Source organism: Mus musculus, chromosome 7 (assembly GCF_000001635.26).
Source record: "Mus musculus strain C57BL/6J chromosome 7, GRCm38.p6 C57BL/6J".
Classification (NCBI taxonomy): Eukaryota; Metazoa; Chordata; class Mammalia; order Rodentia; family Muridae; genus Mus; species Mus musculus.
Window position 1 is genome coordinate 143,602,748 of NC_000073.6, and position 25,516 is coordinate 143,628,263.

General features: G+C 44.4%; 1 protein-coding gene across 1 annotated transcript; it reads right to left on the reverse strand.

Moving 5' to 3' along the window:
• Positions 1-4,937: 4,937 nt before the first annotated feature.
• Positions 4,938-25,098, reverse strand: Tnfrsf26 (tumor necrosis factor receptor superfamily, member 26). Its single transcript, NM_175649.5, has 8 exons — positions 25,051-25,098; positions 16,596-16,683; positions 15,563-15,691; positions 15,094-15,205; positions 12,102-12,178; positions 8,984-9,112; positions 8,869-8,886; positions 4,938-7,313 (listed from the first exon to the last, which is right to left on the reverse strand). Exons 1-8 carry the CDS (start codon positions 25,093-25,095, stop codon positions 7,297-7,299), a joined length of 615 nt encoding a protein of 204 aa, NP_783580.1. The 5' UTR covers positions 25,096-25,098; the 3' UTR covers positions 4,938-7,296.
• Positions 25,099-25,516: the final 418 nt, after the last annotated feature.

Sequence of the window (25,516 nt, forward strand, 5' to 3'; positions counted from 1 at the left end):
AATCCGTCAAAGTCCATACAAGTTTGGGAAAGTCTCTAAATGTATTAGCCTTGATTTACAACTTCTGTATTTCTGCTTCTGTCTAACTTTTTGTTAACTATGTCAACTGAAAACATGGTTTTTGTGCTTAAAAACTTACCCTGAGAAAGGCTCAGTGCTACATTGGGATCCTCTGAACACCCAGTGTAGTGGCTGGCCAGCTAATAAAGATTCTCTGTTGTCTTAAATCCATGTCTTTGCAGTCTTCTCTGGTGAATCCCACAACAGAGAGCGGGATGGTGGCACATGCTTGCAATCCTAGCACTTGGGAAACTGAGGAAGGAGAATTACCACAATTTGAGGGCAGCCTAGGCTACATAGTTCCAGTATAGCATCAGCTAAGAGCGGGATTCTCTTTTACAAATTAAAAACAAAACAAAACCAAAAAACAACTACCAACCATCACCAAAAAGAACTCGTAACTTTTGCCAGGGAAAATAGTGGTGAATACCTGTGACTCCAGAGATTGAGACAGGAGGCTTAGGAATTTAAGATCATCCTCCAAGGCTGGATAGATGGCTCAGAGGTTAAGAGCACCAATTACTCCTTCAGAGGTCCTGAGTTCAATTCCCAGCATCCACATGATGGCTCACAACTATCCATAATGGGGTCTGATGTTCTCTTCTGGTGTGTCTTAAGACAGCTACAGTTACTCGTATAAATAAAATAAAATCTTTTTAAAAATTAATCCTCAATTATAAGTGAATTTGATGCCAGTAGGAATTATATAAGACTCTGTCTAGAAAAAATTACTAAAATTACCAAGGCACATATTGACAAAGTATACAATTTTGGGTGGAAGAATGTCATGTGTATAATACTATAAGAAATATTAAATACTAGTCTTTTCTGTCAAACAGGTCTTTAAAAGATTTTATTTATGTAAGTACACCATTGCTCTCTTTAGACACACCAGAAGAGGGCATCAGATCCCATTACTAATGATTGTGAGCCACCATGTGGTTGCTGGGAATTGAACCCAGGACCTCTGGAAGAGCAGTCAGTGCTCTTAACTGCTAAACCATCTCTCAAGCTCCTAAAACTTTTGTTTAGGACAAAATGTTCCAGTCTTTTTATCTCCTCCATCTTGTAAAAAAAGAACCTTTATGCAAATGTATTAATCCCCTCCACACAGTCACATACATAGGTCCAGTTGCATTCTTGGGATGTAAGTGAATTAAGTTTCTGATTCCTTAGCAATTTCCTTAATTTCCTTAGCACCTGTAAAAAAAAAAAAACATTTAAGATTTATGTGTATGAATGTTGTCTTAGTCAGGGTTTCTATTCCTGCACAGACATTATGACCAAGAAGCAAGTTGCGGAGGAAAGGGTTTATTCAGCTTACAATTTCATACTGCTGTTTATCACTAAGGAAGTCAGGACTGGAACTCAAACAGGTCAGGAAGCAGGAGCTAATGCAGAGGATGTTCTTTACTGGCTTGCTTCCCCTGGCTTGCTCAGCCTGCTCGCTTATAGAACCAAGACTACCAGCCCAGAGATGGTCCCACACACAAGGGGCCTTTCCCCCTTGATCACTAATTGAGAAAATGCCTTCCAGTTGGATCTCATGGAGGCATTTCCTCAACTGAAGCTCCTTTCTCTGTGATAACTCCAGCTTGTGTCAAGCTGACACAAAACTAGCCAGTACAAATGTTTTGCCTGCTTGTATACACGTATATCATAAGTATGCCCAGTATAACAGAGGTCAGAAGAGGGCATCAGATCCCCTAGTGCTGGGACTTGAACCCAGGTCCTGTGCAAGAGCAACAAGTGCTCTCAACTTCTCAAGCCGTGAGTCAACTCTATAGCCCTACCTGTGCACCTTAAAAAACCGCAGACAATGGGGAAAAGTCACAATCACCACCTGTGTTAGAATAAGAACTGAGTAAACTTTCTATCCCTGTATGCTTGCTTGCTGTTCTGCCCCTGTGTGCCCTATGGTCAGAAGTAAAGTTTTGCTCTCATTGGTGTGCTGGTCTCTTTTCAACCCTGAATTCATTCCTAACACTACCAATAAGTATAAAAAGCGTAAGGCAGGAGCTACAGGCGATGGTCACGTACCTGTGATCCCAGCACTTTGGAGGCTGAGGCAGGAGGATGATTTGCTATACAGACAGCCTGTAAAGCTTTCATTGAGAGTGTAGAATCCAAAATAAATTCAAGACCACCCAGCCCCTTTCCCCTCTGAAGGGACTTTCCAAACTATATTAGCAGGCCAAGTGCAGAACCAGATAAGAAAGCTGGCCGACTAAACAATGCTGAGAAAAAAAAAAAAAAAAAAAAAACAAGGGCAGGCAGAGTGAGGCACTAGGCCAAAGGTAGTCACCCCATGCAAACCAACCAATGCCTGAAAGGGTCACTTGCTACACTAATTAGAACAAGCCAGCTAGCTCTGTTGCCTAAATCTGCCCCTTACAAGGTAGAAAAAGTGTGCTCTTTGTTCCTTTGGGGTCTCCTCTTGCCTGAGTGCTGAGGGACCCCAACACGTTTGGTCAATAAACCTCTTGCAGTTTGCAGTGATCTCTGTCTCAGGTCTTTGTGAGTGAGGGTCTTTCAGTGGACTCCAACAAGGGTAAATCTAAACTCAAAGGTAATCTGTGATTCAGTTTATCTCTGTTTGGTGATCACAAGTCTCTTCCGAATGGAAACCACTGTAGTCTGATTTCCCAAAGGAAATGCCTTTTGCTGTACCATTTTAGGGAAGTATATTCACAGGAAGCTCTGACCACTTTTGACCTCTAAGGCTGTAGATAAGGCCTACACTCGCAGTAACCCAGTAACCCCACTCAGCCTTTTAATATACCAAAATGTAAGATAGGGTTCTCTTTTCCATGTATAAGGAACCCAGAGAGTCCATGTGTCTCTCTGTGCATATCACTGCTCTTTCTTCGGGACTCCAAGCATTAACTTTTGATGTGGTGGCTTTTACAAATGACTGTGTGTCTGAGGCTTGGACTGCACAGATAGCCAGCCTGGGCAAAGAGTGAGATCCTGTCTGAAAAATCAACCCCAGGGGCTGGGATGATGCCTCAGCAATTAAGAGCATATGCTGTTCTTTCAGAGGACCAGAGTTCAGTTCCCAGCGCACAGTTGCTTTTTAACTCTAATTTACAGGGGATCCGACCTCTCTGGCCTCCAAGGACACCTGCACTCAGGTGGATATGCCCCCACCCCACCCCCCACAAACACACATTAATATGATATTAAAACAACAGCCAAATGTAGTGGTGCACACTATTAAAAGGCACTTGTCTAGGGTTACAGAGTGGAATTCTGTCTCCAAAAAAAAAAAAAAAAAAAAAGGTAAAAAAAAAGTGTCTGTCGATGGTGCACACCTTTAATCCCAGCACTCTGGAGACAGAGGCAGGCAATTCCCAAGTTTGAGGCCAACCTGGTCTACAGAATGAGTTCCAGGACACCCAGGGCTACACAGAGAAACCCTGTCTAAAAACAAAACAAAACAGAAACAAACAAAAGACCTATTGGGTATGATGGTGTATATTTTTTTAATCCCAGCACTCAGGAAGCAGAGGAAAGCCAGCCTAATCTACAGAGTATGATTGAGTCTCAGAGAGGGGACAGGGGGAACACTTGACAAAAGCAGGGAAAGTGTGTTTGGGCTCACAGTTTATTTACACCTTAATTAACTGGATCTAGAAATTTCCTGAGAGGTATGCCTGTAGTCACCTCCTGGGCGACTCTAGATCATTGTGGGAAGCCACATGTGCCATTGCAGGGTGGCGCTGGTTACCGCTGGCCACCACGCATACATAGGCAGTAAAGTTTTTTTTGCCAAGATGAGGTTTTGAGAGTTAACCAATCAGATGAGAGACAAGTTAACCAATCAGATGAGAGACAAGTTAACCAATCAGATGAGAAAGAAGTTAACCAATCAGATGAGAGACATGTTAACCAATCAGATGTGAGACATGCAAATGAGGTGGTAAGCATAACCCATGCATAACCAATCCGGGTGTGAGACACGCCTCTCCTAGGCCTATATAAGCAGCACCAGTTCTGGGATTAGGGTCTCTTCGCCTCTGCAATCAAGCTCTCCCAATGTGCAGAAGGATCCTGTTGCAGCGTCGTTCTTGCTGGCGAGCCAGGGCATGCACAAGAGATCATGTTGTACTGAAAACCATAATTAACCCTCAGGGGGCTAGATGGATGACTCAGTGGAACCTGGGTTCAATTACTGGTATCCATGTAGCTTATAACCAGTTATAATTCCAGCTCCAGAGTTTCCAAGGCTTTCTTATGGCTTGCATGGCACCAGGCATGGATGTGGTACATAGGCACATGCAGGGCAAAACCCCTTGTCCTGGTTAGTTGTTTTTTGTTTTGTTTTGTTTTGTTAACTTGCCAAAAGCTTGAGTTATCTCAACATTTCAACCATATTTGAAAAATTGCCTCCATAAGACAATAGGCAAGCCTGTGGGACCTTTTATTTTTTGAGACAGGGTCTCTCTAGTCTCTGTTCTGGGACTTATATGTAGACCAGAATGGCCTAGAACTCATACAGATCTGCCTGCTTTCCATTTGGAGATTAAAGATTTGGGCCATCACACTTGGCTACATTTTGTTGAAAAAATGATTGATGTGGGAGGGCCCAGCCCACTGTGGGTGGTGTCACCCCCTGGGCAGGTGGTTCTGAGGTATGCAAGAAAGCAGGCTGAGAAAGCCATAAGGAGCAAGTCTTCCTCTGTGGTCTCTGCTTCAGTTCCAGCCTCCAGGTTCCTGCTTGAATTCCTGCCCTGACTTTACTTCGTGATGGACTACAAGGTGTACAACGAAACAAACTCTTTCCCCCAGGCTGCTTTTGGTCTTAGTGTCTGCCACAGCAATAGAAACCTAACTAAAACACATCATTACATATCAAGTAAAATGTTTTTTAATTAAGAATCAACCATCACATAATACAAAGAAAAAGGAAATGGTCAAAGCACATACTGTGATATTGTACAACTTTGAGCAGAAGCACCACCTTGGTAGCATTAATATTTCAAAAAGCTCAAAGCACACAAACGGGTCTTGGGGCCTGACATCATCCCTAGTCCTGAAGTAGAAGCAAAAACACAGCTTTCAAAAGGAATTAGAAATACTTTATTTCGTACCCAAATTTCAGTGACCATGGCCCTAGAAGCATAGATTTAGGTACCCCAATTTCATGGCTCCATGGAGTTTTGTAGAACAGAACAAAAAGTTATAAAGTAAGGCGTTCTTCAGACACACTAGAGGAAGGGTTAAACGTTACAGCACAGTGATAATCTCAGCTCTGGCTTCAGATATATGACAGCATTCACAGTACTTGGACTGGTGGAGAATAGTTTTATCAAGTGAATAGTTCTATAGTGTTGGTTAGTTTGGTTTGGTTTGGTTTGGTTTGGTTTGGTTTGGTTTAAATCTGTTGTCAGGATGTTTGGGGATCTCTGCAAACACCAAGGCTGGCAGCCTAATGATCCATTTGAGGCCAAAAGGAAATCCAGTTCAACACAACTTAGCCTATGCTAGGTCAAACTTCTAGAGTCTGACCCCAGCAGTTTACTTTAGCTGTATTTAAGCACAGCACAAATTTCCGGGGGAAGTTTTTTGATGATAATTAACTCGGTCACTTATGTACAATAATGCTTAAGACAGGTTGACATTGACACAGTTTACAAAGTACTTATGGCCTCTTCCGTAAAGACGGGATCTGTTAGCTTGGCATGGTGATGCACAACTTCAATCCCAGCACTTGGGAGGCAGAGGCAGGTAGATTCCTGAGTTTGAGGCCAGACCGGTCTACAGAGTGAGTTCCAGGACATCTGGGGCTACACCAAGAAAACAAACCAACCAAACAAACAAAACAAGATAAGTTTGGCAGAGGTAGAGGTCTATTGACTCACAAACAGTGCTGGAGATACAGGTCTAAGAAGAAAAAATCTGGGATAAACACATATAAAAATCGGTGGCAGTCAAGAGTGGCCTGGCCCTACAGGTAGCACAGAGGTCCCCTAGGCTTTTCTAATATACAAGTGACAGTGACATCTCCTATAAGGATGAGATTTATTGAGCAACAGTATTCAAGAAAAGGGCCTATTGGCAGGCAAAAGGCCTATGGAGGAAGAGTCTGGGATAAACAAAGACAATAGTCTGTTCAAGTGTGTGCTAGGTCTACAAATAGCACAGAACACCAGGATGTTAACTATATCCATTCCCAGACATCTGGGTGGAAAACAGGTCTACTTCTCTGTGAGCACAAGAACCTTGTGCCCTCTACAGCATGTTAGTTCTGACCCAGAGGGAGGCAAGACATTGCTTAGGTTGGAACAGCCTAAGCTATGCCTCTCTACATCATTAAAATGTTAAGCCAGGCAGTGATGGTGTATGCCTTTAATCCCAGCACTCAGGAGGTAGAGGCAGGTGGATCTCTGTGAGTTCCAGGTCAGCTTAGCCTACAAAGGGAGATCCAGGATAGCCAAGGCTACATAGAGAAATCCTATCTTATTAAAAACCAAAAATAAAATAAAATAATAATAAATTAATCAATTAACTTATGTAGACATAGCTTCTGAGAAATTCCCATTCACACCTCCATCTGCTCACTGTGGGTTGAGAGGACTAAAGACTAAGGCTAGTTCTGAGATGCCTGGGGGATGGAGAGCCTAAAAACACAGACACTATTCCCAGTGTCTGATGTGGCAAAGTCCACAGTTGCTCAGGCTGGCCTGCCAGGGGCTTTGTTATGGGTTTTTATGGATAACAAAGCACCTTGTCTGGGCCACATCCTGATGTGGGCTCAAAGGACAACATTTTTGGGTCCTCCCATCCTTGCCTTCTAGGAAAACATACTGAGCACCATGAACCCAAACTGACTTTAGCTTACGAGTTCACAGCACAAAACCTCCTAACTCTGAGGCCAGCCAAGGCAGGCTTCAAGGAGAGAAGCCCTCTGGCTGCATACAGAGAGAAACCCTCTGGTCTTCACAAGAGAGAAGGGCACATCATATATCTGGGGGTCCACGGGGTATGCAGTGGGATGAATGTCAGCTCCAAATTCAGATGGGCTATTTGGAATGTTTCAGTCCTGTATCAAAGGACACTTGACTCTAGCTCGAGGGTGAAGCAAACACAATTTTTAGCAGCTAAGTTGCCACAGTTTGCAAATACATTCCTGCAAGGTCAGTCTCCAGTTTAGAAACAATAGTGTTCATTGCTTCCTCGACTTCCTTAAATCCAGTGATCTTCAGGAATGCCATCTGCTTACTTTCCGGAGCTTCATAGCATAGTGGAGGCTGGAAAATAAAACACAAAGTGAACACACACACACACAACCAAGGGTCGGTCTATTTATATCTCTTGAATGTTGAGGAGGAAAGTTGCAGTGGTTCTGTGATTCTGCTTCTCAGGATAGGAGAGGCTCTTTGTGTCCTCAAGTAATACCCAGTGGTCAGGAGACCCAGGCTGGGACAGGGCTGATCAAGACTGTCACTAACCTATTATCCATCTGTTACTCAGGTGGCAGAAAGCAGCGAAGCCTGACATGGAAAGAACTAATGGTGTCTAATGGAAGCCTAATGGAAAGAACTTCTGGTGTCTTCTAGGAAGGCCAGAGGCTCCGGGTGAATAGTTTATGGAGGTTGACCTTGCCCTTCCTTATCCTAATGAAGCCTCCAGCATTCAGGGAAGTGCCTGGCAAGGTGGTTAGCCCCACCCAAGGCATGTTGAGAAGATGAGATGCCGTGTATTTGGAGGGCCAGCCAGGGAGAGATACACCATGTGACATCAGGATCTGACCAGAGAGATTCTAAGACAAGCCTACCCTGGGGTGATCTATGGCTTCCAAAAGATAAATCCATGTCCTGACCCGTCTCCTGTAGCTAGGGTCTTAGTTGGATAGATTTTTATAGGTGAGGACATACTCCAAGGACTGGTCAGGCAGAGAGAGGGCCATCTGAAGATGATGGCACACAGTTTAAGCTGCCTCAAGCCAAGGACTGACTAGCTCTAGGTTTAGATTTCTAGCCATGAGAATGAGGAGACAGTACATCCCTGATGAGCTGACCCCCACTTTGCAGTCATCTGTTACAACATCTCAAGGAACTCTTTATAAAGATAACACACCTCCCTTTGATTTTCTGTGCCTCAATTTCTACTCTGTTTATTCTCAGAGCAGACTTCAGCTCTCATAAAGAGAACACAAACACATCATGGCACAAATTAAACTGCACGATGCGGGTAGGGAGGCCTGGGCTGCCTCATCTCCAGCATTCTGGAACTGTATCGCCACCCTAACAAGACCTGAGCCCTCAGCAATGGGAGGGTCAGGAGCCACCATCATGAATTTCTAGGAAAAGACTACAGACATCGTACTCACAATGACTGGGAAACTAGGTGTAGTAATACTTAACGTAAAGGAAAGAGAACCGGGAGCTCTTGGTCAGGCTCAGTGTTAAGGACTCAGTTCTCATGGTGGCTCAGTAACTCCAGTGCCAAGGGATCCAGCCACTGCACAAACATACAAATAGTGGGGGTGGGAGGGACCTCATGCATATACTTTTTGAATAAACCTTTTTTTTTTTTTGACAGGGTTTCTCTGTGTAGCCCTGGCTGTCCTGGATCTCACTTTGTAGACCAGGCTGGCCTCCAACTCAGAAATCCGCCTGCCTCTGCCTCCCAAGTTCTGGGATTAAAGGTGTGCACCACCATGCCCGGCTTAACCTTTTTTAAAAAAATTAAGATCATTAGCTTTATAGCAAGTCTGAGGCTAACCTTGGCTATATGAGATTCTGACACCTCTCCGCACACCCCCCCCCCCCCGCCCCAAAGAATTCCCAGCACACTACTTACAGAGCTGAATATTCTCTCCTGAAATCAGAAAAAAAAGATAGACACAGTGAGTTTAGATTTACTGGTACAGTGGCTTCCTCTGTCTGTGTGCCACCACTGCCAGGCATTCACTCACCTCTTTTACAATAGCAAATGATTTTGAGAATCAAAATGATGACAGCGCCAATGATGATGATGAAAGCAGCTATGATAACCACAATACCCAGAGGCTTAGAGAAGCAGAAACATTGAGAGCCTGACTGTCCTGGAACGAGAAAGAAGACAGCTGAGGCAGAGCAGACTTCATTAGAGTAACAGACCACAGAAGTTCCTGCTTCATGTCTAGGCTCTGAGCCCATGGGCTCCTGATGAGGTCCTTGGAAGGAGCAATGGGTGTGCCTCACTAGAACAGCAGCAGGTGGCTCTGCTGCCCACAGACTGCTGAGAACATTCAGGAGTCCTGGCCTGGCTCCTTGTGAAATCACAGCCTAGGGAGAGCCCAGGATGCAGATACATGGGGGAGAGAACAGGCTAGAGGGAACTGTGGACCCCAGGCTCTGTCAGCTGCAACATGAATAGTTGAGGGTCAGTGAAGCCAGTCTCTTCCACACACCACACAGAACTCAACCTAAAGGCTTTCTTAGTCTCAGATAAGACCGTACTATATTTTATGCTATTATTTATTGTTTTTGGTGTTCAGTATCTTTCTAAAACGTTTGCTTATAATTTATTTACTTTATTTTCAGTGTTAAATATTTCTTTGTATGTGTATAGGTGTTTTGTCTACCCCTTGTGTGCCTGCAGTCCCTGTGGAGGCCAGAAGAGGGCTCCAGATCCCTTAGACCAGGAGTTACATAGGCATTACTTTTGGTTGTGAGCTGCCATGTGGGTGCTAGACGCCCTCTGCAATGGCAACACATACTCTCAAATAATAAGTCATCTCTCCAGCTCCTACTTACATATTTTTTTAATACAAGATCTTGCTATGTAGCCCTGAGTGGTCTAGGACTAGATATACAGCCCAGACTGGCCTTCAATTCACAGGTCCTCCTGCCTCAATAGCCTACGAGATGGAGTTACAGACCTGTCACACTTGGGTGTTTATTTTTACTTAATTTTTAATTAAATTCCATTTTTAGTTATTCACTATTACATTCTTTGTGTGTGTGTGTGTGCATGTGTGCTCTCGCACACACATATGCATGCAGACGTCAGAGGAGGATGTTGGGGGTCCTTCCTATCACTCTCTGCCTTATTCCCTTGAGACAGCACAGTCCCTCCCTGAACTTGCAGCCAGGCTGACAGCCAGTGAGCCCCAGAGAAGGAAGCACACTGCACAAAGTTCTGAGATCTGAACTCAGGGCCTCATGCTTGGGGAGCAAGCACGGTTATCCACTGAGTTCCCCGGCCCCATTTAAAAAAAACAAACAGCTTCATTCAGTTCTCTCCATTCCACTTTGGTTTCTGGCTTCTCAGGATTGAAATCCACACGGCAAGTGCTTTTATCAGCCTGCTGCTTGTAGGATTTTTAAAAAAAAATGTGTATGAGTATTTTGCCTGTATGTTCATATGTGCACCATTTGTGTGGCTAATACACAAAGAGGTCAGAAGACAGTGTTCAAAGCCATGAAGCTGGACTAAGAGTTGGTGGCGAGCCACCATATAGGTGCTAGGATTGAACCCAGGTCCCTTGCAAGAGCAAAGGCTTTAAAATCCCAAAATCACCTCTCTAGCCCCTTTCTGCTTGTAGTTTTTTTAACGAAAACTTTCTTTGAGTTGGAGCCACGACTCAGTTGGCAAAGTACTAGCCACACACGTGAGCATCTGGGTTTGTATCCTGAGCACCCACACAGTGCACATCTGTAACCTCAACACTGGGATGGCAGGGCAGAGGCAGGCAGATCTCTGCAGCTCATTACCTAAAACCACTCCGGCCAAACTGGTGAGCACCAGATTCAGTGAGAGACCCTGTCTTAAAAAAAAATGGTGGAGGGGCTGGAGAGCTAGCGTCTCAGTGGCTGACAGCACAAGCTACTCTTTCAGAGGACCCAAGATTAGTCAGGTGGCTCACAGCCACCTCTAATTCCAGCTCCAGGGGATTCAGCATCCTTTTTTGGCTTTGGTGAGCACCTGCTCACACATGACACGTTCATATACATGTATACTATATACTGTATGTAATATATGGTATATATTATATATGTATATGCATGTATACATACATAAAATACATTTTTTAAAAAGGGGAAAGCAATGGAGGAAGACACCCAATGTTGCCCTCTGGCCTCCCCACACAGGTGCACACATGTGCACACACACTCAGACATACACAAACACATACACTACACACACACATATATACACACAGAACTTCTTTGGAAGTGGAAAAGCTGATTTTGAAAGGTAAACCAACATGTCTCAGCTCTCAGAGGTGTTCACACTACACAGCAGATGGAGGACAAAGAGATTTCCAGCCCTCAGACATCAGGGCCCTCCCTGAAAACAGAACCAGTGACAGATACACAGACAGAAGGCCCAGACTCACAAACGTTGGTTTGAGACTGAGGTCTGAGAAGGGAATCTGTTTGCTGACTAAGACAAGATTTCTGTATTTTGGGTTATGAGCCTAGACATTAACAGCTGAGCCATCTCTCCAGCCCAAAGATGAGACTCCTGACCTCCAGCCTCAAGACAAAATGCAGCCCACTGCTTGCTTTTGTAAAGTTTTATTGGCACGTGGCCAGTCATTTGTTATAGTCACTGGGTATTTTTCCTTCTGTGGTAGAGTTTAGTAATGACTATAGATGTCAATGCTACCTTCTCGACTGTCTTAGTTAAGGTATCTATTGTTGGGATAAAACACCATGGCCAAAAGAAATTTGGGGAAGAAAAGGTTTATTTCGACTTACAGCTTGAGACTATCATCAAGGAAGTCAGGGCAGGGACACAAACAGGGCAGGAACCTAGATGCACGAGCGGATGCAGAGGCCATGGAGGGGTGTTCCTTACTGGCTTACTCAACTTGCATTCTTATAGAACCCAGGACCACCAGCCCAGGGGTGGTACCACCCACAATGGACTGTACCCTCCTATATCAATCACTAATTAAGAAAATGTCCCATAGGGATGGCTAGCAGTCAATCTGCCCAGTGCCGTTTTTCTCCGTTGAGGTTCTCTTTCCTTAAATAGCTCTAGCCTGTGTTGTTGACATAAAAATTAGTCAGTACAGCAGTGAACATTTTCAATGTCCTTACCTGGCTCTGAGTCAAACTTGTCACACACAGTGTCCATTGTGGCATTGCATTTCCTGACGACTCTGCCGTCAGGGCAGCTGGAAGGAAAACAGGGTGTGTTACTTCCTCCCACCCAGGCAGCCCAGAACTCACTCTTCACTTCCCACAGGGTTAGGGAGAATCAGCTCCAACGCAGCTACTATACCTTGCCATTCTGGCAAAAGCACTCTGAGGAGATTAGAGTTTAGGGGCATCTGTGATTTTTAGGAGGAAGAACCCCCTCTCCTCCTGGCTAGAGCACCTAGCTATGAAGACCACATAGAGGAAAGTCTGCCTAGAGGCAAAGATGTTGTGAATAAGGAAGAGGCAAGCAGGCGTAAACAAGCAAAAGCCTCTACCATACTGGAGTTGAAGGCAGTCTTTATTCACATCAGGCTCCCGATCTCACAGTTCAGTGATTTCTGAATTATGTTTATGCGTGTATAACCTGCCTCACAGGTGTGAGCCATTGCCTGGTGTGGTGGTGAATGCCTTTAATCAAAGCACTTGGGAAGCAAATAGAGACAGAATGTTGTGAGTTCAAACCAATCTGGTCTACATTGTGACTTCCAGGCCTGCCAATGATGCACAGTAAGACCCTGACTTAAATAAAAGAAGGGTGCATGTGAGTAGAGAGATAGCTTAGTGGTTAAGAGCATTTGCTGCTCTTCTAGAGAACATAGATTCTATTTCCAACATCTACATTGTGGTGCACAAGCAGCTACAACTATAGTTCCAGGGGATCCAAGACCCTTTTTGGGCCTCCATGGGCATCAGACATTCAGGCAAACACCTATGCACATAAAAAAATAAATATTTACATATTTTATGATTTTTTTTACATTATGACTCACAACAGCAGCAAAATTACAGTTATGAAGTAGCAACAAAAATAATTTTTTGAGCTGGGTAGTTCTAGGGCAGCCCTTTAATCCCATCACTCAGAAAGCAGAGGCAGGCAGATCTCTGTGAGTTCAAGACCAGCCTGGTCTACAAAGCAAGTTCCAGGATCTCCAGGACTACACAAAGAAATCCTATCTTGAAAAACCAAAATAGGGCTGGAGAGATGGCTCAGTGGTTAAGAGCACTGATTGCTCTTCCAGAGGTCCCGAGTTCAATTCCCAGCAACCACATGGTGGCTCACAGCCATCTGTAATGAGATCTGGTGGCCTCTTCTGGTGTGTCTGAATACAGCAACAATGTACTCACGTATATTAAATAAATAAATCTTAAAAAAAAAAACCAAAATAGATAGACTATGGTTGGGGGTCAGCACACTGTGTTAAAAAGGACTGCAGCATTAGGAAGGTTAAGAACCATTGCTTCAGAGCTTGCAGATGGCGTGAGGACCAGGGGGTACCTTTGATGTAGGACTTCTGGGCTCCAGAACCATACAAGAATAAATTCCTGTTTTCATTCCCTGTTTGTAGTTTTGTTAAGTGGTCACCAAAATTTTTTATCTTTTTAGAAAATATTTATTTATTTTATGTATATGAGTACTCTGTTGTTGTCTTTAGACACTAGGGCATCAGATCCCATTACAGATGGTTGAGAGCCACCATGTGGTTGCTGGGAATTGAACTCAAGACCTCTGGGAGAGCAGTTAGTGTGGTCTTTCTCTTTCTCTTTCTCTTTCTTTTTATTTTCTCTTCTTTTCTCTTCTTTTTTTGTTTTTTGTTTTTCGAGAAAGGGTTTCTCTGTAACTCACTCTATAGACCAGGCTGGCCTCGAACTCAGAAATCCTCCTGCCAGTGCCTCCCGAGTGCTGGGATTAAAGGCGTGCACCACCACGCCTGGTGCAGTTAGTGTTCTTAACTGCTGAGCCATTTCTCCAGCCCTATCTTTTTTTTTTTTTTTTTTAAGGCAGAATCTTATGTAGCCCAGGCTGGCCTCAAATTCATTATGTAACCAAAGATAACCTTGAACTTCTGCTCACTGCCTCCAGGAATACTGGGATTAAGGCACACCACCCACACACGGTATATGTGGTGCTAGGGGTTGAATCCCAGTCCACAAAAGCACCCAACCAACTGAGCTACATCCCTGGCCCCACAGAATTCCTCTTTTAAAGACTTATTTTATGTTTACATATGTGCATGTATGTGTGTGTGTGTGTGGTGTGTGTGTGTGTCTGTGTGTGTGTCTGTGTCTGTGTGTGTGTCTGTGTCTGTGAGTGCAGGTGCCCACAGAGGCCAGAAGAGGGTACTGGAGTCCCTGGAGCTGGAGCTATATATAGGCAATTGTGAGTCTCTTGATGTGGGTGCAGTGAACTCAGCTCAGGTCCTTAGGAAAGCAGTACATGCTTCTCCCTGGGGAACCTCCCTCGCTCTCCTTCCCTGCAGTGAGTCACTTTTGTAACCCTGTCTGCCTAGAGCTCTTTTCCCCTAAAACTTTCTGTCTCCATCTTTCCCTGATTCACTGAGTCTCTACTCAAAGGTAATCTTGTCAGAGTGATTCCTCCAAACCAAATGTGTTGTGGCCCCCATGCTCATGAACTCGCTCACCAGTATTGTTTTTGCAACAGCATCTCTACCCCAGGCTGACCTCAAACTTGCTATGCAGTTAGCCTTGAGCTACCGATCCTCCTGTCTCTACTTCTCCAGGACCAGGATCACCATAGCTGGTAGGTACAGCTCTGGGGACAGAACCCAGGGCCTTGTACATGCCATACATGTAAACACTACCAACTTAGCCTCATCCCCGGTTCACCACTAATGGTGGTGGAGATACCTACGTAGCATTATGTTTTATGTCTCACTGTTGGGACTCAAAGGCTGTTTGTTGAGTGAATGAATGAGATAGCAAATGAATGAGCACCAACTCCAGGCCGCTTCCAGGAGGAAACATCCTTTGATTTCGTCTGTGTGGCAGGTGCTTCCCTAAGGCGCCCCTCTACAGACAGGGACTCGGAGGCTAGGGGGCTAGTGGGCAGAAGCGGAGATCTGCACTCATTATCCCTCCCCCTAGCTGGTACCTGCTGCATGTGTGGCACCTCTCCAAACAGTTTTCAGAGTCACAGTAGGTGCCCTGCTTACACTGGCACACACGATCAGCTGTACGGGAACATTTGGCCACTTCTTCTTGGTCTGTGGAAACAGGTCGGTCATCACGGTGGAAGTTTGTCCTAATGTACACCACTCTATGACACAGTAAAGTCACCTTTACAAGCTCTTCACCCCAGACACATAACCCTAACAGCCTCCTAGGAGAGGAGCAGGGCCCACCTAAGGAGGATCCAGCCCCCAACTTTTTCTATCAAGGACTCTACCATAAGAGGAGGGGTGGGGTGGAGATCAGAAAAAGCCCATCAAGGCCTTCATATCATGTAAGGAGTGTGAAGAAGCCAGAATTGGCCATCTTTCTTATCTACCTGTGGCCCCTCTCCCTAAGTGTCTGCATGCTTTAACCATCAGTGAGGAGGCTGCCCCCATGGCCACACTTACCGTCCCGGCACACAGAGCAGGGAAAGCATTCAGATTCTCTGTTTTTGTGGTCTATGAAGTGTTCAGAATCACATGGAGCACATTCACTCTTATTATGGTTCTCCTGGCATGGATTCCGGAGGTAAGTGCCTATGTGAGAGGAAAAAGAAGTGTCTAGAGGCTCAGCAAAAACCCAATTCCCTGATACCCTTGGTGGCCAGACCTCTCACACTACCCACTCCTGAGCTCCTAATCTCCTTGGAACTTTCTAGACTGATGTCCTCCAGGGTGTCTGTGTAAGGTTCTTCCTCTCTACCCCACTGTTCCAGAGAGCGGGTCTACAATCAGCCTATATGTCCGTTTCCCCCTCCCATGCTAGGTTCCTGACTGCCCAGGATGGTTTCGCAGAACTCCAAATTCTAAAGATGAAGTCCTTGATCAAGGTACCCAGCACATTAGTGACACAGTGGCCATGTTCTCAGCCTATGGCAGACGCACAGGAGAGACACACAGTCCTAACAATATGAGCTCTGCACACATGCTGGCTTCTGCATTGGTCAGTCAAGTCAGTCCCATCTCATTTCTGCAATGTGCTTGTAGGGATGTGCCCACACATGGCTGTGTGCCCGTAAGTGTGTGCAGGTCAGTGTGTGTACAGTGGGTGTCCACTGACTCATCTGCACATAAGTGCACATGTAAATGTGTTTGTAGGTAGGTGTGCATACAGATATGCGTTGATAGTTGTGTGGGATGAGGGCAGGGTCCAGGTGCAGACACTCATATGCCTTTTCTTCAGTAGCTCCTTGCTGTTTCTGCAGAATACACCACACCCACCTCTCTGGTTTCTACCCTCCAAAGCCAGGGGCAGTGCTTGGGTAGGGGAAGGGTAGATAGGAGGACAAGAAGCAGCTGGTTGCCAAGGTGACACCCATTTCCCTTCTTCAGTCAGATTCCACCTCTCTCAGTGCAGTCTCTGGTTCAACCCTAGCTAAAGGCCTGTAGCATCTTTTCCCAGTCAGAAGGCCAGACCTCTGCAAAACATCCTAGGACTCACCAGCAGAACATTGTAGGCAGCAGAGGTTCTCATGTTTGAACTCACCAATCTTACACAGGGTTATAGTGTTTACACTGCAGACTGCTACCTAGAATCAGAAAGGGGAAAGCTACATTCAGAAGCCATCCTTATGTGACTCTCAGCACAGAGGAGGTGAGTGGCCCCCAGCCTGAGCCTGGTTCCCCTATGGAACCTTCCTGCAGAGCATATATTACAATTTTGTTCACGTCTGGTTCCTCCGGCTCTAAATTCAGGTAGTTTTGTGTCTTTGCCATTGGTGTGTGGCCTGTGCGACTATGAGCCTTTGATGTCAGTGAATTGTTTATGTTCTAGTTTATCTTTATTTCAGAGGCCACACCTACACTTTACACTTTTTCCTCTGATTCATTTATATGCATAACTGTTTTTTTTTTCTGTATGCATATACGTAAGTCACATGCATGCCTGATGTCCTTGGAGAGAAGGGGGTGTGGATCCTCTAGGAATGGAGTTACAGATGGTTGTAAGCCACCATGTGGGTGCTAGGAACCCAATCCAGGACCTTTGCAAGAGCAGCCATGGTCCTACCCACTGAGTCATCTCTCCAGCTGTAACCTACATGTTAAGAACCTATGTTACAGCTGGAGAGATGGCTCAACAGTTAAGAGCACCGACTGCTCTTCCAGAGGTCCTGAGTTCAATTCTTAGCAACCACCTGGTGGCTCACAACCATCTGTAATGGGATCCAGTGTCCTCTTGTGATGTGTCTGAAGACAGCTACAATGTACTCATATAAATAAAATAAATCTCTAAAAAAAAAGAAAGAAAGAAACAAAGAAACAAACAAAGAAAGAAAGTTACAGCCAAGATGACACAAAGAAACCCTGTCTCAAAAAACAAAACAAACAAAACAGAAAGTATGTTTGTAAAGTTGTGTGTATCTGTGCTCACATATTGTACATGTATGTACATTTGTATAAATACAAAGTGTGCTCGTTATGTGGCCTCAGTTTTTTATAACTTTACTGATTTGTTTGTTTGAGATGTAGCCCTCGCTGTTCTGGAAATTAATAAGTAGCTCAAACTGGTCTCAGACTCAGAGATCTGCCTGCCTCTGCCTCCATAGGGTTAAGATTGAAGATGTGTGCCACCGGGGCTTGGCCTTCTTTTATTCACTATTATAGCATGTGCCTGTGCCATGGTGTGCATTTGGAAATGAGAGGACAATGTCGTGGAGTCCATTCTGTCCTTCTACACATGGTTCTGAGGATTGAGTTAAGCTGGTGGGCTTGCATGACCAGCGCCTTTACCCACGGGGCCACACCCTGGCCCCAGGTCTTACTGAGACAGAACTCAGAGTTCAGTTTTGATTAGAATGGCTACCAGTGAACTCACAGAATCCACGCCCCCACCTCTCCCTGTGCTGGAGTTAGAGACACATGCTGCCATACCTGGCTTTTACAGGATGCTGGAGGTTGTCTCTCCAGCCTTTTTTTTTTTTTTTAATCTTGGACACAGTTTCATGTTTGCTTATTTAATCAGTATATTTGATCCTCATTATTCAAAACTGTGTATTTGTCAATACAACTATTCCCTAGTATTTATTCCTATATCAAAATTAGTGGTATTTTTCAGCTATTCACTAATATGCACAAAGTGTCAAAAAAAAATTGAGCTCCCTAGGGCTGGAGAAATGGCTCAGCAGTGAAGAGCACTTGCTGTTCTTTTGGAGGACTCAGTAAACTAAATTAGTTAATTACACACACACACACACACACACACACACACACACACACATGCTGAGACATCCTCTCACTATGTAGTCTCAATAGCCTGGAACCTGCTATGTATCCAGGCTGGCGAGCACACTGGGCTGTTAAGATTTTCTGAGTCATTTGACACATCCTCCCAGCTGAAGGCAAGCAAGGACATGCTTTATCTCTAGTATGCCAATTTTACCAGATATCAGTCACCCTTGTTTCTGAATCTTTTTTCATTGTATTGCATGGGTTATCTTGCTGTTTAAAATGGCTCCAAACATAGAGGTGTTTGGAGCAGGAAAGGCAGAACTCTTTCCTGCCCCCAAGAACTAGGATGCCCTAAAACCCTTATAGATAAAACACTCGTGTTGGAGAACCTGCCAGAAGCATGAATTTCAGACTGTGGAGCATGGGTTGAATATTAACCAACATAGATTACATAAAATGCCTTTAAACAAACACATAAAATAATCTACTGAGCAGTTTTTCAAGGTGGGCAGACACTTGCAAGAACACATCCCTGGGCATGAGGACCTAAATTTGTAATAGTACCATTCACATACCCTGGACATGCTGAACACTTCTAATTCCAGCCCTGAAGATGGAGACAGGCAGATTCCTGAAGGCCATTGGAAGCCAGCAGAAATGAATGGATTAGCTCTAGGTTCACTGAAAGATCCTGACTCCAGCGATTAAGAGTATTAGCTACTCTTCCAGAGGACCTGGGTTCTAATCCCAGTAATCACATGGAGGCAAAGATCCATGCACACTCCAGTCCCAGGGGACCCAACACCCTCTTCTGACCTCTGTGGGCACCAGGAATGCACACAGTACACATAAACTTATTTAACACATAAATGTATTTTTTAATCTGAAAATTTAGTTATTTTTATGTATATGAGTGTTTTGACTGAATGTATGCGCCCCACACCTGTGGAAGTCTCCATACCTTTAAATTTTGTTTGTTTGTTTCTGGAGACAGGGGTTCTCTGTGAAGTCCCAGCTGTCCTCTGCAGACCAGGCTGGCCTTGAACTCAGAGATCCTCCTGCCTTTGTCTCCCGAGTGCTGGGAAACCCACCACAGCCAGCTTTTATAAAAACAAAGTTGTTTTTTAAAAGAAATTATTCCCCACCTCAAGAATAATCTAGGGAGACAGCAGCCTCTTGTTTGGACCTACATGTATATATGTGTATTCATCTACACATGGAGAGGGAAGGAGGTGGGAGGGAGGGAAAGAGCATCTAACCCTGCATGAGTGGTGGCTAAATACTGGCAAGTTTGACAGCTGGGGTTGTTTGGTTGTTTGGAGCCTCTGGCTTGCTCCCCCAGATCCCCAGGAATTAGACCCAGGACTTCATATTTGCTAGACAAACATTCTGCCACTGAACTTCATGCCTGGTCTTTTGTGTAGTTTTTATTTTAAGACAGAGTCTCATTAAATATTCAGGCAGGCCTTGAACTCATTCTGTAGCTCAGGGAAGGCTTGAACTTGCAATCCTCTTGCCTTGTTCTGCGTAGCTAGGATTACAAGACTGGGCACCAGGCCCATATTTAGTTTTGTGGGGGAAGTGAAGGGGTTTCGAGACAGAATTTTTCTATGTAACCATAGCTGTTCTAGAACTCTATCTGTAAACCAGACTGGCCTTAAACTCACAAAGATCCATCTCCCACTGTCTCCCAAATGCTGGGATTAAGGCATGGTGCTACCACCACCCATCTAGTTGGTTTTGGTTTGGAGAAAGGTTCTTGGTAAGTTGCACAGATGTCTTAGTCAGTGCTCTATTGCTGTGAAGAGACACCATGACCAACCAACTCTTTATAAAAGAAAGCATTTGATTGGGGCTGGTTTATAGTCTCAGAGCATGGCAGACTTGGCGCTAGAGAAGTAGCTGAGAGTTCTACATCCAGATGCAGGCAGCAGGAAGAGAGAACTACTGGGTCTGGCTTGAGCCTTGGAAACTTCAAAGCCCTCCCCTCAGTGACACACTTCCTCCAACAAGGCCACACCTCCTAATCCCTCTCAGGTAACACCACACCCCAATGACCAAGCATTCAAATGTATGAGACTCTAGGGGTCATTCTTATTCAAACCACCACACCAGGCTAAGTCATTCTTTTACCTTGGTCTTCTATAGCTTCACTACAGGTGTGTACATCCATCCCAGGCTTTAATTTTATTTTAAAAAGGGCACTGATGCCTTCTGAAATTGAAAAGGGGATTGGTCATGGAGCAGAGCATTAGACTGCCTTCCTACCGTGGACAAAGCCTTGGGTATGGTTTCTAGCATGGGCAAACTTTTTAAAATAAAATAATGAAATCAAAGGACTGAAGATGTGGTTGAGTCAGAGTGTATGTATGTCCAGCATGCATGAGACCCTGCTTTCCATTCTCAGCCCCATACAGCACTGATATCATGGCACACACCTGTGTTCCCAGCTCTTGGAGATAGATAGGCAGGAGGATTCTTAGTTCAAGGTCCACCAAAGGAAGCTACATCCTCAGCCCTAATGTTTGTCAGGTTCCAAAGAAACAGGACAAATGGCTGTGGTGCCTATTTAACATATTAAAGCATTCTGCTGGCCACCAGGCTCTTACAACATCACAAGGACCTGTGACAAAGTCCTAGCTTCTCACATCTATAATAAAAAACTTCTCCTCAGCTGTACCCAGGAGTGGTCATGTCCTCATTTTCATTCAAAAATGTTCTTTTTTTTTTTAAAGATTTATTTATTACTTATATGTAAGTACACTGTAGCTGTCTTCAGACACACCAGTAGAGGGTGTCAGATGTCATTACGGATGGTTGTGAGCCTCCATGTGGTTGCTGGGATTTGAACTCAGGACCTTCAGAAGAACAGTTGGTGCTCTTAACCGCTGAGCCATCTCTCCAGCCCCTCAAAAATGTTCTTATCTATCTATCTATCTATCTATCTATCTATCTATCTATCTATCTATTTAATGTGTATATGTTTATGGTACATGTGCAGGTGTGGGCACATGTATAGATCCTGTGCATTTTTATGCATGTGTACGTAGAGACCAGAGTATGATTTTGGGTGTCTTCCACCCTTGATTTATTTCCATTCTGTTTATTGTGACTCAGTCTCTCACTAAATCTAGGGCTCGCCTGAAGGAAACCCTGCCACTTTGGGCTTCCTAAGGGGTGGGGTTACAGATGGGCTACCATACCCAACTGCCTTTATATAAGCTATAGAGATTGGAACTTCAGTCCTAAAGATTGCATAGCAAGAGACTTATCCACTGAACCATCATCTCCTGTTCTCATGTATGGGCTCTCACTGTGTGGCGGAGGATGACCTTGAAGTAGTGATCTTCCAGCCTCTACTGCCCCAAATGCTGCGGTTACAGTCTGTGCCATCACATCCAGTCTAAAGCACCAAATAAGTAAGTTAATTAATTAATTAATTAATAATAAATGAGGAGATGGCTCAGTTGGTAAAACATGTGTCTCACAAGCACCTGGACCTGAGTTTAGATCCTCAGAAGCCAGGTAGAAAGCTGAACATGCCAGTACTTCCTGGTAAATCCAACAGAGGTGGCTCACTGGGCAGCCTGACCAGGGAAAATCATAACTTGAAAAAGAACAATACTTTCTTTTCCCTGGTTTTATAAACATTAGAATTAAACACAGTGACTCACTGAAGCTTCTGCTCTGATGAAAGGGAAGCCACAGGAGAGGAAATGACAATACGGCTTTTCAAATTCTCATGTGATAGAGGAAAAGAAATAAAAAGAAACAAACAAACAAAAAAAAAAAACCCAACTCTACTTTATACTAGGCATCCATCTTCGTACGAACTAGCTCTTTGTCTCTGAATCTGTCCCTGGAAGATAAGTTCCTAGTGACCCTGTGCTCTAGAGTCAGTGGGACCTGGGAGAGTGGGAGCTGATACGTGAGGCTGACTAAAATCTCAGGCAATAGCCAACTTTATTCAGAGCATCAGATAATTTATACTCTGAGGATTAAGAAGAGGCACATGAATAAAGTGTACAATCACAAGGGCAAGATGCATGTGGCAAAAACTTATTTATCCACAGAGGCATATGAATAAGTAACAGTCATTGTGATGAATAGTCTGAAGCGAGCTCACTCCTATCTGCTATACCTGGGAGGGACATGAAAATACATTCCAAAACCAGTTTCCTGTTTTTGAAGAAACTGGGGTCACAAGACTCTTGTCTTGTTTTTTTGGAGTTTTCTCACAAGTACTCAGAATCTTCACATAGCTCTCTTCTTTGATCACATCCTGACAAACATGACTCAGTGACCACCCATGCAAACACATACAGTAACCATCTCTACTTGGCATGTTCCTACTAACTCGCTCTTGGCCTCTGTAATCTGCTCATGCAGACGTTCAGGACACCTTGACGACCTAATCTTAGCAGATCAAAACATCTCTAGGCTTGCAAGTGCAGATACTCAAAGACTTCTCGCAATTTTTGCCTTTAAAAGCCCTTCTTTCTGGGGCTGGAGAGATGGATCAGCAGTTAAGACCACTTCCAGAGGACCTGGGTTCAGTTCCCAGTGACCACATGACAGCTACAATTGTCTGGAACTCCAGTTCCAGGGGCTGTTGATACCCTCATTCAGACATACATGCAGTCAAAAAAAATTTTAAATGAACATAAAATTCAATATATATATACACAAACACATATATACCTATATACACATATGTGTACATACATATATGTGTGTGTGTGTGTGTGTGTATGCCTTTCTTTTTTTTTTTTGTTTTTGTTTTTGTTTTTCAAGACAGGGTTTCTCTGTATAGCCCTGGCTGTCCTGGAACTCACTTTGTAGACCAGGCTGGCCTCAAACTCAGAAATCTGCCTGCCTCTGTCTCCCAAGTGCTGGAATTAAAGGCATGCACCACCACACCCGGCTATATATACCCTTTCTTTACCACTCAGTTTGCATGGAAATCTTAGAGATTGTTTTCCTGTTAACATTAATCAATAAATATTTTAATTATAGCTGTATTGACTCTGTGCTCTTTCGCCAGAGGTCAGGAACTTCATAAGCCTGAGAAAGTGCCCAGAATCACATGCTCATCCATGCAAGTCCCTTAGGGAGAGAGCTGAGCACATTTCTTAGCCTGTGGACACTTGACACCTTTGGAGGTTCACAAAAACCCAGAGGTAGCTGAGGACCACTGACTGAAGGCCAGCCACTTGGAAGGCACTATTTTCTAGAAGAGAGAATCTCTCTCTTTTTTTTTTTTTTTCTCAACAGACAGTGGGAGGAAGGTGTCACTGTTTCAGGCTACTTTCACTCTTGTTTGGTGTGAGGTTAAGCGAGAGTCAGACTGCTTCTGTCAGCTTCTATCACAAACCAGCTACATTAGCAGTTCAAAACAACAGCAATTTTGAGACAGTGTTCTATAATCTGGGCTCCCTATGTAGCTGAGGACGACTTTGAACTACTTATCCTCCCAAGTACTGGGATTACAGGCCTATGCATCCCACACCAGGCTGACAGCACAATTTTGAGGGGAAAAAACCTCACACTTGAAAAATGCCAACTTTTGTAGTCAAGGCTTGGCGGCTCAGGCCTGGGATTCCAATTGTCACGAAGCTGAGGTATGAAGACCAGGCTGGGAGCCCAGTCTGGGCTATATAATATCTGCCTCAAAAGAGGGAGGAGGAATGGACTGGCAAGATGCTTTAGAGGGAAAGGTGCTTGCTAGCCAGCCTGATAACCTAACGTTGATTCCTGGGAGCCACATGGTTGAAGGACAGAACCAACTCTTGACCCCCCAATAAATAAGTAAAATAACGAAAAATTATTAAAAATAAAAACTAGTGGCTGGAAGTATGACTCCGTAGTTAAGAGCACTTGTTCTTGCAAAGGACAGCACCCACATGGTAGCTTACAATAATCAGTAACTCTAGATCTAGGGAGTCTGATACCCACTAGCTTCCACAGGCACTCTACATAGGTATACAGTCTCTCTCTCTCTCTCTCTCTCTCTCTCTCTCTCTCTCTCTCTCTCTCACACACACGCACACCATACATATAATTAAAATAAAAGACAAATGTTTATAAGGTAAGACGGAACAAGAGACTCTCAGAAAATGATGAAACCATTTTTGTAGAAAAGTTAGCAAGGCATGTTGGATCATGCATTTCATCTCAGTACTCAGGAGGCAGATGTAGATGGGTATTTGTGAATTTGAGTTTGAGGACAGGCTAGTCTACACAGTGAGTTCTAGGACAGCCAGAATTACTAGTCTCAAAAAAAGAAAAAAAACAAAGAAGAGAGAGAGAGAGAGAGAGAGAGAGAGAGAGAAAGAAAGGAGGAGGAGGAAAGAAAGAAAGAAAGAAAGAAAGAAAGAAAGAAAGGAAGGAGAGGAGAGGAGAGGAGAGGAGAGGAGAGGAGAGGAGAGGAGAGGAGAGGAGAGGAGAGGAGAGGAGAGGAGAGGAGAGGAGAGGAGAGGAGAAGAGGAAAGAGAAAAGTTAAATGGGGGGGGGGGGTTCCACTGCTTTGTAACAAGAAAAGATAAAGATATAAAACCAACTCCTTCTCTGTTAAATCCCCTCACCCCATTCTCCACCTCCACCATACAGGAAAGGAGCTGAGAAAGGAGACCCAGCCTTATCACTAAACAAGATCCTGTGTACTGCTGTGACCATGATAGCCTGCTGGGGCTCCGCTATGGTTCCCACACACTTGTGCCTCTACTCACCCTCAGAAGCAGCCCCAGCAGTAGCAGAAGTCGCAGCCTGGTCATGATAAAAAAAAAAAAAAAAAAAAAAAAAAAGGTAGGACAAGGCAGAGCCGAGAGAGATGCTTGAGGAGTTGTGAGGACTAGCCTGCTGCAGTCCAGATGCTGCCTTGCCAGCGAGGCAAAAAAAAAAAAAAAAAAAAAAAAACCAAAAACAAAAAAAAACCACCCCCTGCTTCCGGTCCAAAGAAAGACTGACTTCCTTGCTCAATTGAGCTGTTAGTGTTTTGAAAGTTTACAGAGAAGTTCTTCAAAATCTCTCAGGGCTCCACTGGCACTAAGCAGCAGCAAAAGGCACTTCAGCGTCAAGAAGTCTGAAAGCTGAGGCAGCTTAAGCGATGCGTGCATGCATTGACCAATGAACTAGACCAGGACTGTGGGTCAGCCATAAAGAGGAAGGAGAGCCTCATATACGTTAGGCGTCCCT